A 14,724-nucleotide genomic window follows, 5' to 3' on the forward strand; every position below is an offset into this window, starting at 1 on the left:
AATTCAAAAATATGTAACTTGCTAAGTTGGTAAGACTGTCCTTAATTACTATGCCAAATATGAGCTCGATCAATCAGTGTCTTTACAGCAGCTGCTTAAGTTGGTACAACTCAGTTGTGCGATTTTTACAAGGTTAAAAATATTGAACAATGATATTTGCCTCAAATTTTTTGTGTACGGAATCATTGCAAATGTTGCAAAAGCTGACGGTGATTTAGTTTCATCAAAAACATAAGCCTACGAGTGGTACACAGTCAAAGACGGTCGAGAGATCGTTGACGACATCCATCAGTTTGGACGACCTTCGACTTTTTCAACTAATGAAAATAACAAAAAAGTGAATCATATGGTGCTCGAAAATTATGAACTTAATGTTAAAGAGTATACAAGAGAGTTCGACATCTTTCGCGAGTAAGTTCGAATGATTCTGGTGGTGGATTGAAATTGAAATTGAAATCGGTAGAGTACTTCCTGAGATATGGTTTTTGGTCCATAAGTGGGCGACGCCAGGCTCATTTTCAATTTTTAAAAAAAGCCTGGATGCAGCTTCCTTCTGACATTTCTTCCGTTAAATTTAGTGTTTCTGACGTTTTTTGTTAGTCGGTTAACGCACTTTTAGTGATTTTCAATATAACCTTTGTATGAGAGGTGTGCGTGGTTATTATCTGATTTCTTCCATTTTTGAACTGTATATGGAAATGCCTGAATGAAACGAATCCGTAGAGTTTGGTTGACATAGCTATAGTAGTTTTCGAGATATGTACAAAAAAGTTAGTAGGGGCTGGGGCCACGCCCACTTTTCCAAAAAAATTACGTCCAAATATGCCCCTCCCTAATGTGATCCTTTGTACCAAATTTCATTTTAATATCTTTATTTATGGCTTAGTTATGACACTTTATAGGTTTTCGGTTTCCGCCATTTTGTGGGCGTGGCAGTGGGCCGATTTTGCCCATCTTCGAACTTAACCTTCTTATGGAGCCAAGAAATACGTGTACCAAGTTTCATCATGATATCTCAATTTTTACTCAAGTTACAGCCTGCACGGACGGACGGACAGACGGACAGACGGACGGACAGACGGACGGACGGACAGACAGACATCCGGATTTCAACTCTAATCGTCACCCTGATCACTTTGGTATATATAACCCTATATCTGACTCTTTTAGTTTTAGGACTTACAAACAAAACTATAATACTCTCTTTAGCAACTTTGTTGCGAGAGTATAAAAATTACAACCATGGTTGTAGCAAAATTTACAATGTGTGGATCAATCAGCTTTCACTTCGTAAACAGCTGCAGTTTGTTGCGATTTCGCTAATTGGAATAATAGTAAAAACGAAACAATTACAGCTGTTAACTGCTAATTGAGTGTATACATGTATATGTAAAGAGCTTAAGCAAGGCTAAATGGAAAATTAATTTAAAGTGTAACGAAGTAGGGTAAACTAAATCCTTAAAATATTTGGCTGTCTGAAACTAACGATGAATAGCACTGCCTGCAGGTAAATGATAAAACTAACCTATTTCTTTTTATCTTTTTAGCTAATATTGTATGGAAATTACGAAGCTTTCGCCTTTACTATCTACCGCTACTCCCACTGCGTGCTATGCCAGCGAAACGAGCGTATTTTTGGAGCAAAATAAGCTAAAATAAATGTTCTCGAAACACGAACCTATTTGTTGCAGAAGTTCGCCATATCCTTTGCTTAATATTTCCTCACGAGTTGACCAACTTTTTCAATTGTCTACTGCTGGTCGCTGGTACTGTATGGACAAAGTTATAATAAACTTTTGCCAGTGTAGTTGTGTGTATGTATTTGTGTGTGTATATATATATATATGGAATGTACCATAGACGCCAGTGTGTGAACACATACCATCATTCGAACTTAATATATTTGCAAGCTCGAACACACCGCTCACTTCAGACTAAACACTCGCACAACTCGTATTTATATGTATATATATATTTGTGTTCTTAAAATTATTCGAATAACCTGAAAACCGATTTTTCGAATATACGGTTGGTAACCGTTTGTATGGATATTAACCGATTATTACTTTTCGAATAGTAGCTCTGCCGCAAGTATTTGAAAAAATGAAAATTGTTTGAACTCCAAGCAGCCTTTGATTTTTTTTTGTTTTATATTTAAGAAAACGTATATACTTAGAAAAAATTCATAGAAGTTGAATGCTTACAATTCGAATAGCAGGCTACAAACAGTTAACTGGATAGTCGAAAATCTGTAGTTAAACGAATAGTCGACGACTTACGATTATTTAGATACTGCAAGCCGAATATTATTATTCATATAATGTGCTATCCGGTTAGTAGTTTAGTCGAATACCAAGAGCTCTAATGTGTCTATGTATAGGTAACAGTAGTTACGTTTTGGTTTTCATTTCGTCATTTCGCCGTTGATTCGCCCCTTGAATGGCGTCGACTCGCATATTTATGTTGTCATTTTCAGTCGAAACAATAATTGCCATGTTGCCGCTCAGTTCGCAGTCAGCATCCACGACGGTCTGGTTAGTGCAACTCAATTTTAACACTCATCATCTGTGATCGTATAGCTGCCACGAAAATCGCTTAACGGTGTCGCATTCGTGGTTGATGGTGTCATCAAAGGTGCACCTTGAAATGAAATGGCCAACGGTAGGGCGGAGGGAGCGCACAGGCTTAAAGCGCTGCGTCCTTCGGTGACGGAGCGATAACGTGATGGCCGACCGGAGCTGTGGAGAGAGAGGGAGAGTAATAGAGAGTTGGAAAATGAGAAATCAGTTTATTTAAATTAAATTTATTTCCATGCAACAACAAATGCATATGCGTATTCTCATATAACGGTTGTATAACTGTAAAATGCTAAATAATTTAATAAAAACTAGTTTCATAGATTAAATTGTAATTTGCTTAAATATGGAAGAGCACACGTGTAAACATTTCTCCTCTCACTCAGAAATTGTTTGGCGGTTTTTAAATCAACTTTTTTTTATTTTCACTGTATGTCAGAGTTTACAAAATGTATATGGGACATTACCTCCAAAATATTTTTTCGCGTTGTTTGAGGAAAATATTGGATACGTATGTTTTAATACGTATACGTAATACGTATGTTTTAATTTCGACTCAATATAATATTTTGCAGTTGCAAGGATTTGAAATTTCAACGGTCGAAAAAAGCAGCTTTAAACATTTGTGTATTCCAAAAAAGTTTTTCAAAATAAAAATACATACGAATACGAGTACGATTTTTTTTTCTAATTTGGAACTAATTTAATTAACATTATTTTTATTGAAAAATGTGCTTGAGAAAATTTCTTAAATTAATACTAATTTAAAAACACAAAAATCATAAAAATAGTAACTTAAGCGCTCAGTGTGAATATCAGCCGTTTGGATCGAGGCTAACTGTAGGTTGTGACATCTGCTACGACAAATTTATGTTGACTAAAACTACCATAAGCATTTTCGAGTATATTTTTGATGTTGGGCAGAAATAATAGGTAATAGAACTAGATGGCTCATTTGTCTCTGGGAAGCACAGTTAGCTGCTTGAAGCTTTTTGTGTTGAAATCTCCCAGATCTGTTTTGCCTATGTGTTTAGAGTGCTTCGGTAAGAATACAACAAATCAACAAATTGGTTTTCTGCCAATAATTAAACAAATGATTGATCTGTTTACAACGTAGGTAATATCACACTAAAATGAACACCCAAGTCGATAATTTTCAAGATAAAATATTCCAAAACATTCCAATCGAATTTGAATGTTCATCAAATAGGCATTTCTAGTTAGGTTTTAATTAGCACAAAATCAAAATTGAATTGTCCACTTACCGCTCGCAATTGCACTTTAGTAGCCGTATGAAAGCTGCGCGAAATGTTCGATTGAAAATCGTATAAATAATGGGATTAATTGTTGATGAAACATAACCGAGCCAGAGGCATGTGTCCACAACATGTTCGGGCACTTGACATGCGGGGCAAGCGGCGAAAATGATGTTCAAAATGAAAAACGGTGACCAACAAAGGACAAAGGTGAAAAAGACCAGGCCGAGTACTTTGGTAGCTTTCTGTTCGGTGGCCACTGCATTGGCGGATAAGCTATTGCGTTTGCTGCGGTTATTCAGGAAGCTACAAAGAGAGGTAGGTAGAGAGAGAGGGAGAGAAAAACCGACAGAATTAGAGGATATAGATGCACAAATTGAATCAGGGTTGTGCAATGCAATTAGAGGCGCAACGCATAAGCGACCGGCTGCGCCTTATTAGCATAGGCACCAATATATGCATTTCATGCATAATGCTCACCGCAAATTCAACGCTGGCGCAGTAACATTATTCAGTGAGAATTTAAATGTTTTCAGCTTGTGGCGTCGTGTTTCACGCATTATGGACTCGGGTGTCTGTGTGCTCTGCTCACAAGTGCCGCCGTACTGTTTCGATAGCAACGCACTGTTACTGCCATTGTTGTTGGCCGTATTGCCGCTGATGCTGCTAATGACATCCTTTCGTAGGGCATTGTCGTTTCCGCCAGCGCTTCCCGCCGTGCCACTGTTTGTAGAATAACCCAATTGCGGTTGCGAGGCGCTCACACGCACCGATGCGTGTCGATTGGGATGGCTGTAAAGACATAACACGGTGCATATAAAGAAGTTATAAATTAGTTTAGTAAATGAATGTGGCTTGTAAATGCATTTATTAGAAGGGTTCGGTGGATTGCAAAATACTGCAGCGATTGTGGGGTCGGTGATTGGGTGCCTAGTTCGTTGGCGCGCAATTAAGGGTAGAAAGTAAGAGCAAGCCACTGAAGGTGTGAACAAAATATCCATACAGTTATTAGATTTTCTTCTGTTGTATTGCAATAATGTAATGTTAATCTTAGGCCAAGTAAATTTGCTCATAAAATAGTCATAATTATAGCTTGAATCATAATTGAATGCTGAGCTAAATTATTGATTGCATTCACAAACGAATTTGTCGGATTCGTCGGAATATCTGCAGCACGATGTTTTTTATTACTGTTATTGATTACGCTAATCACAACTATAATCTAGAAGTAGTCATAATGATAAACATAATTTAATATATTCACAATCCAAATTAAGACAATAATTGTGGTGATATTATCAAAATCGCAATCATAAGCACATCTGTGTAGTTAGTTGTAGTAAAAAGCTAAACATTTTACATGAAATATACGTATATAAATAGAAGATGTAATGGACAGCCACATCAAATGATAATATCTTACTCTAATTTGATTGGTTTCTGACACGGGGTTATGCCAACAACAAACTTATATTGCACTTTCGTAGTCATTTAGACGCGCTGCTGCTGGCTTTTGCTTCCCATTCCACGAACTAATAAACTAAATTTATTTTGTGGTTAATTTAGAGAGTGTGATTGAATTATTTTTCTTCGTGCGGAAAGCGTATGTCACCTAAACCAATTACACAAAGATTAAACTAACAGTTTTAGCACAAGCAAATTAAGGTAGTAGCGTTGAGGAATGAAATTTGAATGCACTTTGCAACCCACATGCGTTAGCAGTGGCAGAAATAGCAAAATAGGATTATGTGAGTTTAAATATTCTTGGAAGATGTTATATAGGTGTAGGTATGTATGTCTGCGTTGCTGTGGGCATTGTCGTTTCCGCCGAACTTTAGTTAGTTGCGATTGGAAATCGTGTATCTATATTTGTATCACCTAAAGTGTGCGAGTATGAGTACTTACTCATGAGTGTACATGGCGTATGAGTAACGTTGCAGATGAAATTTTATAACATTTGCGAGTTTATATCAGTTAATAACAATTTGAGTGAATTTAGATGAAAATAGATTTTGTAAGCAAGCATATTGATTCTTCGAGAAGAAGAAATCGGCAAAAGATTATTTTTTTTTTTAATTTTTAGCGCATTTTTGAGTAATAATTTTGAGAGTGGTCATGTTGATTGATCTTTCTGTCACTTTTGATTACAGAGTATGCAGTCGTATCTATAAAATTATACGGTCAAATTGATTCAACTTCATCATGAAAGCTTTGGCCTGATTTTTCATGCTAGATTGTGCACATTTAAGTCTCCCTAAATCGTATATTTTTGAATTAGATTTACTTGATCACGACGAGAGCCTGATATCCTGATTGATGTTCACTTGTCTCTTTAAGAAGAAACTTTTTAGGCACTTTATCTCTGAAATCGTTTATACCATATTATATGACTGAAAGTGGTAGATATATATTTCCACTCATGTCTTACATATTTCTTTATGTTATGCAAAACATTTTGGCATTGCAGTTAAAAACATTATAATGGTGACTACAACACTTAAGAGCTAAGAGCTGTGAAGTCTTCTCGACTTTACGGCGCCACATAAAAGCGAAAGCAAACTCACAAAAACACAAACGACTCACTTAGTGCTTTCGTAATATATTTAAAATTATAAAACAACAAATCCTTCGAAAAAAAAAGTAAAACCAAAACTACAATTATAAGTGCTTCAGCAGTTTTTTTTGTTGGTTAACACTTGCCACTGAGGTGAAAGTTTCATCACAAAATGGACGTGGGGTAAAATCAAGTAGAACTAAAAGCAAGTGAAACCTCGAAGAAAAGTAGAAAGAGAAAGGCTCGCCACGAATTGTTTACAAAAATTTATATGACTTTGCTTGTGAAACGCATGGGAAAGGAAGTGGAAAATGGCAGCACTAAAAGGGGAAGCGTAAATAGCCGAGACCTCCTGTGCGCCAGCCGCCTAGGTGGCGCAGATACTTGAACTCGTCAGAAGTGCATGAGTGCGAATGTTTTTGTTGGTACAAAATTGCGGCCGAGTTAACTTAAAGTGCTACGAGTGTTGTTCCACTAGCATGTACTGTTAAAGAGTGGCTAGCCACAAGCCTTATGTTGCGCCGCAGTGGTGAAGTGGATGGCAACGCTTGGTGATTTATGTTGGAAAATTATTAGAAAATACTTGAGAAGAATTAAAAGTGCAGTGAAGCATTTCAAAGTTGGCGGAAAAGAAGTCGGTATTGTGATTGACAGTTGATTAGTATAGTTTACAAATCGAACAAGCAACTGGCATTAACCAAATGGACTGGTATCTACATAGTCGCTTAAATTTTTGTAAATTTTTCGTTTTTTAATTCCATTTCGAGACTCGGCTAAGTGCATCAGCCCTATTTGCATACCTAGTTACCTTTGTTATAACAGATATTCATTTGTAGTGCCCTAAAGGAATTTTCTCCACTATATTAAATATAATCTTAATCTTGTAAGTTAGAAAGTTGACATGAGAATTATACATGCTGGGTTGTAAAAAACAGAAGCATCGTTTGAGGATGACCATCAAAATGGGCCCAGGAGTTCATCCATATCAAAAAACTAATCTCTAATCTAAGACCTTTTGAAATGATCAACTTTGAGCTAAGAATTTAAGGCCAATCATGATGGAGCATATGTTCTAACAAGCCGTTCGATTGAAAGTTTCTGTAGTTCTTAAAGAAGTTGCGTTTCCGAGAAGCGGCGGTGTGATACTCATTTTTATCGAGGAACTGCTTTTGTGGCGTCAAAATGCATTATCTCGAATTCGCAAAGGTAACTTCATCTTGATATTTCATATAGCGTCTGCTTAGAGATACTATTACACAACCTTTGTCTGTTCGGAGAAACATCTTGAATCGCATAAATGATTGCATCGTTCCTTCTTCTAAGTTTGCTGTTTCGATGCTGACATTAAACATCACAATCACGAACTGTGTGCTAATTTTTCTTCCGAGTTCAATAAGTGCTAACGAAATACCTTATCTTTTAAGCTGAAAAATTGACCAGAAATTAATCTTCTTTTGAATCTGAAGCAAGCTCTGAAATGTCAAGGTATAAGATTGAGATCCGAAGCTTGCTTAGTGATTTCTGTTTTAGGTTGAAAGCTAGGGTGTTAAGAGAAAAACTGTAAAAGATGCACTGCTATACAAAAGCGCCGTTAAGTTGATTACTTTGTTTGGGAGACTATGTCAAAGCGTTGTTTACCATATAACAGAGATTACTGTATATCTACCAACTCCAAGAGTGCACATAGACGCAAACAACAAACGCACACTTACAAGAGATTTAAGTTGTTTGCAGGCAAAAGCGTTTTTGCAAGAAAATTGCAGCAAACTAACGCTTACGATTGCAATAAACCACGGCGATTGCATGTAACTGCTTGTAGTTATAACGGTGCTAGTGCACATACCTTCATATGGTTGGGTAAATGCGCTTGCTTGTGCCTTTGCTGCCAGCATTTTCCAGCTGCAACGTCACTTACATGCATTTATGCGCTTTTGTTGCTGTTTTGGCATTGTTGTGAAAGCGCTCCCAGCTGCTTCTGCTCCGCGCTTATTTATTCATTTCGCGGGAATTGCCGCTTTTCGCCGCACTGCTGTGGCAGTTTTGCGTCACAGATATGCATTCGAACCTATCTACTCCTATTTGTGTATTTTTATGCGCGTTTGTATGTATAGTTATATGAGCATTTCATGGCTAGTCCATTGGCCATGAAAAAAAGCAATGGCCTATTTAACGGTAATAAAGAAAGTGTGGCGACCACGCTTGCCATATTTCATCTAAATTGCATTGAAAGTACTTTTGAAGTAATAACTTTATTTTTATTAGAACTGAGAGCTCGTTTATATACACCCATACAAAAATAGGAGACGAAATTTGTTTAGTAGAACACATTGTTGTTTTTTGTATAAGTGAGAACCTTAATATCATTTAAAGGCACATTTTTGGCAAATCTTCATTATAGAGATCTTCCAACTTTTCGGTAACGCTCGCCTTGACGTGGAGAAGAGACTTAAGTAATAGTAATGTGCGCATACCAAATGGTCAAATCGGTACCAGAGGACAGACTTTGTACTACGAAAGATTGCCAAAGATCAGGTAGCCGGCATATCATTTGATGAGGAAGAAATTAAACGCCTCAAAAAAAAAAAAAAAAAAAAAAAAAAAAAAAAAAAAAAAAAAAAAAAAAAAAAAAAAAAAAAAAAAAAAAAAAAAGAAAAAACAAAAAACGGTGGAGGATTACAAAAGCTTCCTGAAAATTCGAAGTTCAAGTCGAGTGCACAAAATCGAGCAGTTCTAAAAAAAGCCGCAAAGCACTTGGTTCAAAGAATCCAGGCAGAGTGAAGGTGAACGAAATAGCTGAACAACAGCAAGACATTTCTGCGATGTAGCCAGAGACAGCCTACAGGTAACCATTATTGACTAAAACTCTTCCTCACCAAGCAGAATGTGTGAAAGGTGGGTGGACATCGAGTATAGGACGGAATCGTCCAGGATTTTCTCCGTATAAGGCCTGTTATTTGTAAGATCTTGTTGAGATGGGTAAGTAAAAAAAATGACTTGAAGGACAATATCTAAACTCCGTCTCTAAACAGATATGTAATAGTCGCAAGAAATTCATCGGAAATCATTGATATAAAGGTGAGCTTTGAAAATATTACTTTAGTTTGTCAAAAGTGACTCCACAAGAGTTAGAAGGCATGAATTTAAGATTGTGAGTTCTAATGTCAGTTGAAGGTTTACTGCCTATGTATTCTACTACCTTAATTTTCATAGGATCTCTGATTGAAGAATATCATCAAATTTACGAATTTCCGCAGGCGAGATTAGGCGCTCCTATGTCAGCAAAACTCTGAAGATGCTCCTAGTCACGGGAAGTTTGACTAATCGACCATAACAAAGCTAAAAATGCCTTTATGCCGCCGCATTTATAGTACCCCTAGGCACTTTGTGCAGCCTTTCTGTTTTCGAATGCCCGCAAACCGCCGTCACTTGCCTGACAATGCACTTACCTGTCCATTATGTTCGGATTGCCGTGTGTGCGCCAGTAGCTGCTGTGTTGGGCCGATTGCGATTGCGTCAACCGATCCATGCCGCCAATGTCGCGTGTTGGCGACTTAATGCGCACCGATGCCGATGAAGTGTGACGCATGCCGCTGCGCCGAAAGCTGGTGCGGCATTTGAAGAGCGCACCGCCAAAGTTGTTGCCACCACCGTCCGCTTTGCCACAACCATTCGAATAGTTTGCTGTGTTGACGTGTCGCAAGCCGTGCGTTTGTTGCTTGTCGCAATCGCCGTTACCCGTGGCGCTAATGTCTCTATCGTTGTTGGCGCTGAAATTGCGATTGTTATCGCTGCCACAATATTTGCTGTAGCTAGTGTGACTATTATTGCTACGGCGGAAACTGTTGTTGGGCAGTTGCAACTGCTGCTGGCTGTGCTGTGGTCGTATGGTGAAACGGCCACCCAAGCTGATGGTGAAAAACGTGAAGAAAGAAGAAATATATGGAATTTTCATGAAAATGCGCAATTTTGCAGATGCAACCAACAACTAACATTAATTTTGAAGCAGAAATTCTATGAAAATATTTACTAACGTGAAAATAATTTTAGAATGATGAAGTGTAAGCAAGCATCGCGATGAGATTTTAATGAAATTTGTTAGTGAAAATATAAAATTTGTGCTTGGAAACTTTTTGATCTTCTCAGAAATTTTGTAAATTTAATTTTTAATTTAGAGCTTACAATCAATTAAAAATTTTTAATTTAAATTGAGAAGATCAAAAAGTTTCCAAGCACAAATTTTATATTTTCACTAACAAATTTCATTAAAATCTCATCGCGATGCTTGCTTACACTTCATCATTCTAAAATTATTTTCACGTTAGTAAATATTTTCATAGAATTTCTGCTTCAAAATTAATGTTAGTTGTTGGTTGCATCTGCAAAATTGCGCATTTTCATTACTTACTAAATAGTGTATTATTAATCTAGAATATTTGGCTTAAACTCAGAATTAAGAGTGACGAGCGCATCATTGACGGGTCCGATGAGTTCGTGCGTCTGTTTCTGATAATGGATTTTCCTAGAAGTTTTAAGCCTCCTCCTCATTTGATAACTAAAATACATCGACAACTATGACTTTTATCTCATCAATGATTTTCCGATTTTTGTAGAAGGATTTCCGATTTTTGTAGGAGGAATTTGTTTGACTAATATTATTTTATTTAAGTCCACCATATTGTGCCGATAAAAATTTTAAATCTTTTTCTCGTTCCCCTAAGTTGCCTCCCTAATAGTATGGAACTAACATGACCTGAGGGTTTGTACTTGTTTTCTGAAACTAACTTGAGTCTCTACTGCTGTTCCATTCACTTGTTCCTTGTCAATAAAAAGAAATATTAAGATATTATTAAAGCTTGCAATTACCGTCGAAAGAGTTCACTTTCTGGATGCTCGGCCGCAAAGCGAGCTTTCTTACGCAGCAGTGGTATTGTCAGAGCATAGGAAGTGAGCATTATCAGCATAGGAATGTAGAACGCCACCAGCGAGCCGAACACGAAGAATGCGCGATTATTTATGACGCAAATATTCGGTGCCGGCATGATATTGTGCTTATTGACGAGGCCTGACAGAAGAGAAAAGAGAAAAAATTATTAGGGAAAAATCGAATCAAGCTTGATTTATATGGGAACCAGGCTCTTTCCAATACCTACCCAAGACTGTTATTGAGCTCGAGACCATCATTGCCATAACCCAAACAATGGCAATCTTAATGCCAGCCAAGCGCTTCGTCGAACGATGCCGCGATCCCAACGGATTTCGTATGCCCAAATATCGTCCCAGACTGATGAAGCACATGTGCAGGATACTCGACGAACAAGCCAGCACATCGCACGTCACGTAAATGTTGCACCAAACGAAGCCAAGCGGCCAGTAACCTTGAAGGAAAACAAAAAATGGAGAAAAGTATTATTTTAAATACTTAGCTTTATTATACAGCTAAGGGAACTTAAACCAAAGAAGGGGTAAAAACACTTACACATCAAAGTGCGGAAGTAAATGGGCGCAAACCATTGGAGGAAGTGGGTGGTTAGGCATTCAAAGATTCAAAGTGTGCGTACAAAATATGCTGAATCGAAATGAGGTCAATAGATTGTAGTTGCTGTTGTCAATGAAATAATTAATAGCTGCAGCTGAAGAACACCCCTGTCTGGGTCAAAAGGTTCAAGGTTACGCTAAAGCTAGCATAAAAACGTTGAAATGTAACAAAACAGCAAAGGAAAACTATCTGCTCAACGGCAAATGGAAAGGCACAGGCTCCAAAGTAGTACAGTCGAGTTAATTGCAAAGAAATGAAAATGGAAATATTTATCTCGGTCGGTTGGGTCGAAAGGGAAAATTTGCAGCTGGTTTTGTAGTTTTCACAACTTTGCGAATAGAATTACCATTACAAATAGTAACAGCAAATTTAACGAATCTTTTTTAAGGCGAAATTTTGCTAACCGACCATTGTTCGCACCAAGTAAAGCGAAAGTTTTCTGAATAACAAAGATAGTTCTTAATTGAAGCTCTTTCCTTTTCCTTTACCCTGTATGTAAAATAGTTACAGGTAGGAGACGCTAGAAAGCAACAAATCTACGAAAATTTTCTTTATTCCAGAAATTTAGTGAATATTCAGTTATATAACGGCAGAGCAATATTTTTTTGCAAATAAAAAGGCAATAACAGAGGTGAACAGAGCAAGTCATACAAATTGATGATGAAAATTAGACAAATATGCTTTCGCAGTTTCGAATTTCTATCAAGTTGCAATATGAAGTGCCAATTACCTTAACCTATTACCACTTCCAACTAAAAGTTGATTAATGCTATGTGTGTTTTCAACCAGCCTCTGAAAGGAATACACGCAGTCCATACAAATACGGCAAACTGTAACTGAATATGAGATCAAAACTGGAAAGTCTTCCACTGAAAGCTCCAATTTACGAAAGAAAAATCAAAATCATTAAAATTTCTGCTCCGCATTGGTGTACTTTATAGAAGAGTACAACTACAAAATATTACTTTGCACATGAGTTGAAAAGGTCAATCGCTAACACAGTGTCCGCTATCGGATTGAGCGTCAGCCAGCAATTAATCTACATCACAAACTTTACGCACTTAATCTGTTGCGCTGTGTGTGTGCTTTTGAAATAAGATTCCAGAATACAAAAGTGTAAAAGCAGTCCTAAAAGGATTAACGTTTCACATCTTCTTACCGCGTAAAGGGCTTCGGATTTCTCTCATGCGCGCGTGTTGCTTAATATGTTCATTTGTTTGTATGTTTTTTTTGGCGAATACATTAAAAGGTTAAAAGTATCTCGCCGAAAAAGGTTAGATTTTACGCGTAGCAACTGAAGTGGCGAATAAAACAAGCACATTTTCGTTTGCATGACCACTAGAAGAGCATGTGTTACATAATATGATAATGTAAGAGCTGCGTTCCATTTGCAATATTGCCTTGATGATGTGTGTGTGTGGTGTGCATGGCAACATATGTTATGCGTCTAAACATTTCATTGTACAAATGAAATCAGATTGTTGAATTCTTACAACATTATTCTCTTACATGGTCGGTGGTCTGTGTGATGAAATGTGACTCCGATACTTTCAATGTTGCTTGGGATTTTTTACATCTGTGTAAAACAAGGATTTATTTTGATATGTGCTTCTTAAATACTTCAACATAGCAGGAGCCAACTTCAATGTGTTGTTTAAGGTGCAAATGTGTATGGGAAATTTAAAATGGAATTTGCTTCATTCAGCTAAAAGTCTGACAATGTAATGCATAGTTAACGGTTGTGCCTTTCATACTGTTATTTATAGCGGAAAAGCAAATTTTTTTCATGAGCAAACTTTACAGATTTTCAGCGGAAAGTTGCAGTTTTTGATTAGTTTCCCTGCCCAAAGGTATATATATTTGTTTTTGGTGCTCCAAAATTTTTGAGCGACGGAATTCGGATTTTTTTTTTGTTTATTATAAGAGTACAGTAAGTTTTGGTTATCAAAGAGTATTTATTTCAGGTGCCAAAATCAGCATAATAACTTAAGTATACATATGTGAATAATATATCTGACTTTACTCTTTCAACTATCTGATTCATATATATTTTCCTAACATAATGATTAAAAAGTACACGGAAATTGTGAATAAGGCATAAAATATTTAATTATTCACCAGTATTTACTTTGTTGCTTTCAAAGGCTATGTCTCAACGGCAGTTGTACTCGTATTGCTCTGTATGAATGTGAGTTCGGAACCGCACTGCACCATCAACATCATGTCCATAGAGATCTGTGTACGATACTCTTTTTGAAAAGATTTAGCTTTATTGGCACGAGTCGAGAAAGAAGGCATTTCATACCCAAAATATCCACCAACATCATTCGAACGGACTCGAGCATTCTCGCTAACTCTCTAACACTTGCCTAACGATTTTTAAGCACCATATCCTTCACTTTTTAATATATTCATCAGTTGAACAAGTCGAAGGTCGAACAAGACCGACGCATGTGTTCAACGATCTCTCGACCATCTTTGACTTTGTACCATTCGTAGGCTTGTGCTTTAGATAAAACTGAGTCATCGTAATCTTTCTCCAACATTTGCAATGATTAAGCAACCGAAATTTCGGTACAAATACAAAATTTGAGGCAAACTTTTGTTCGATATTTTTATCCATCATAAAAATCGCAACGCACTACTGAGATGAACCAACTTAAGCAGCTCCTGTAAACAAACTGGCTCATACATAGTAGTTGAGGACAGTGCCTCTATCTTAGTATGTTACTTTCTGATCATCGTTTGAAGATATATTTAATTGTGTTTCCCATAAGATCATTAAAATATTTAAAAAGTGAC

At 37.0% G+C, this 14,724-nt stretch overlaps 1 protein-coding gene across 3 annotated transcripts in view; it reads right to left on the minus strand.

Annotated features, from left to right (window-relative positions):
* Positions 1 to 1,951: 1,951 nt before the first annotated feature.
* Positions 1,952 to 14,724, minus strand: part of LOC108966654 — a 47,939-nt gene continuing 35,166 nt past the window's right edge. For 2 of the 3 annotated variants that reach the window (XM_018929667.1, XM_018929668.1), the window contains exons 4-9: positions 11,537 to 11,761; positions 11,250 to 11,448; positions 9,833 to 10,291; positions 4,313 to 4,624; positions 3,842 to 4,138; positions 2,552 to 2,738 (exon numbers count right to left, since the gene is read on the minus strand). In XM_018929667.1, coding sequence (XP_018785212.1) covers positions 2,552 to 2,738; positions 3,842 to 4,138; positions 4,313 to 4,624; positions 9,833 to 10,291; positions 11,250 to 11,448; positions 11,537 to 11,761 — 1,679 coding nt within the window. Of the gene's footprint in view, positions 2,739 to 3,841; positions 4,139 to 4,312; positions 4,625 to 9,832; positions 10,292 to 11,249; positions 11,449 to 11,536; positions 11,762 to 14,724 lie in introns of all 3 variants that reach the window. The other variant, XM_018929669.1, reaches the window with a different exon arrangement.

The sequence above is a fragment of the Bactrocera latifrons genome, unplaced genomic scaffold, assembly GCF_001853355.1.
Source record: "Bactrocera latifrons isolate USDA-ARS-PBARC rearing strain unplaced genomic scaffold, ASM185335v1 scaffold_169, whole genome shotgun sequence".
In the NCBI taxonomy this organism is placed as follows: domain Eukaryota; kingdom Metazoa; phylum Arthropoda; class Insecta; order Diptera; family Tephritidae; genus Bactrocera; species Bactrocera latifrons.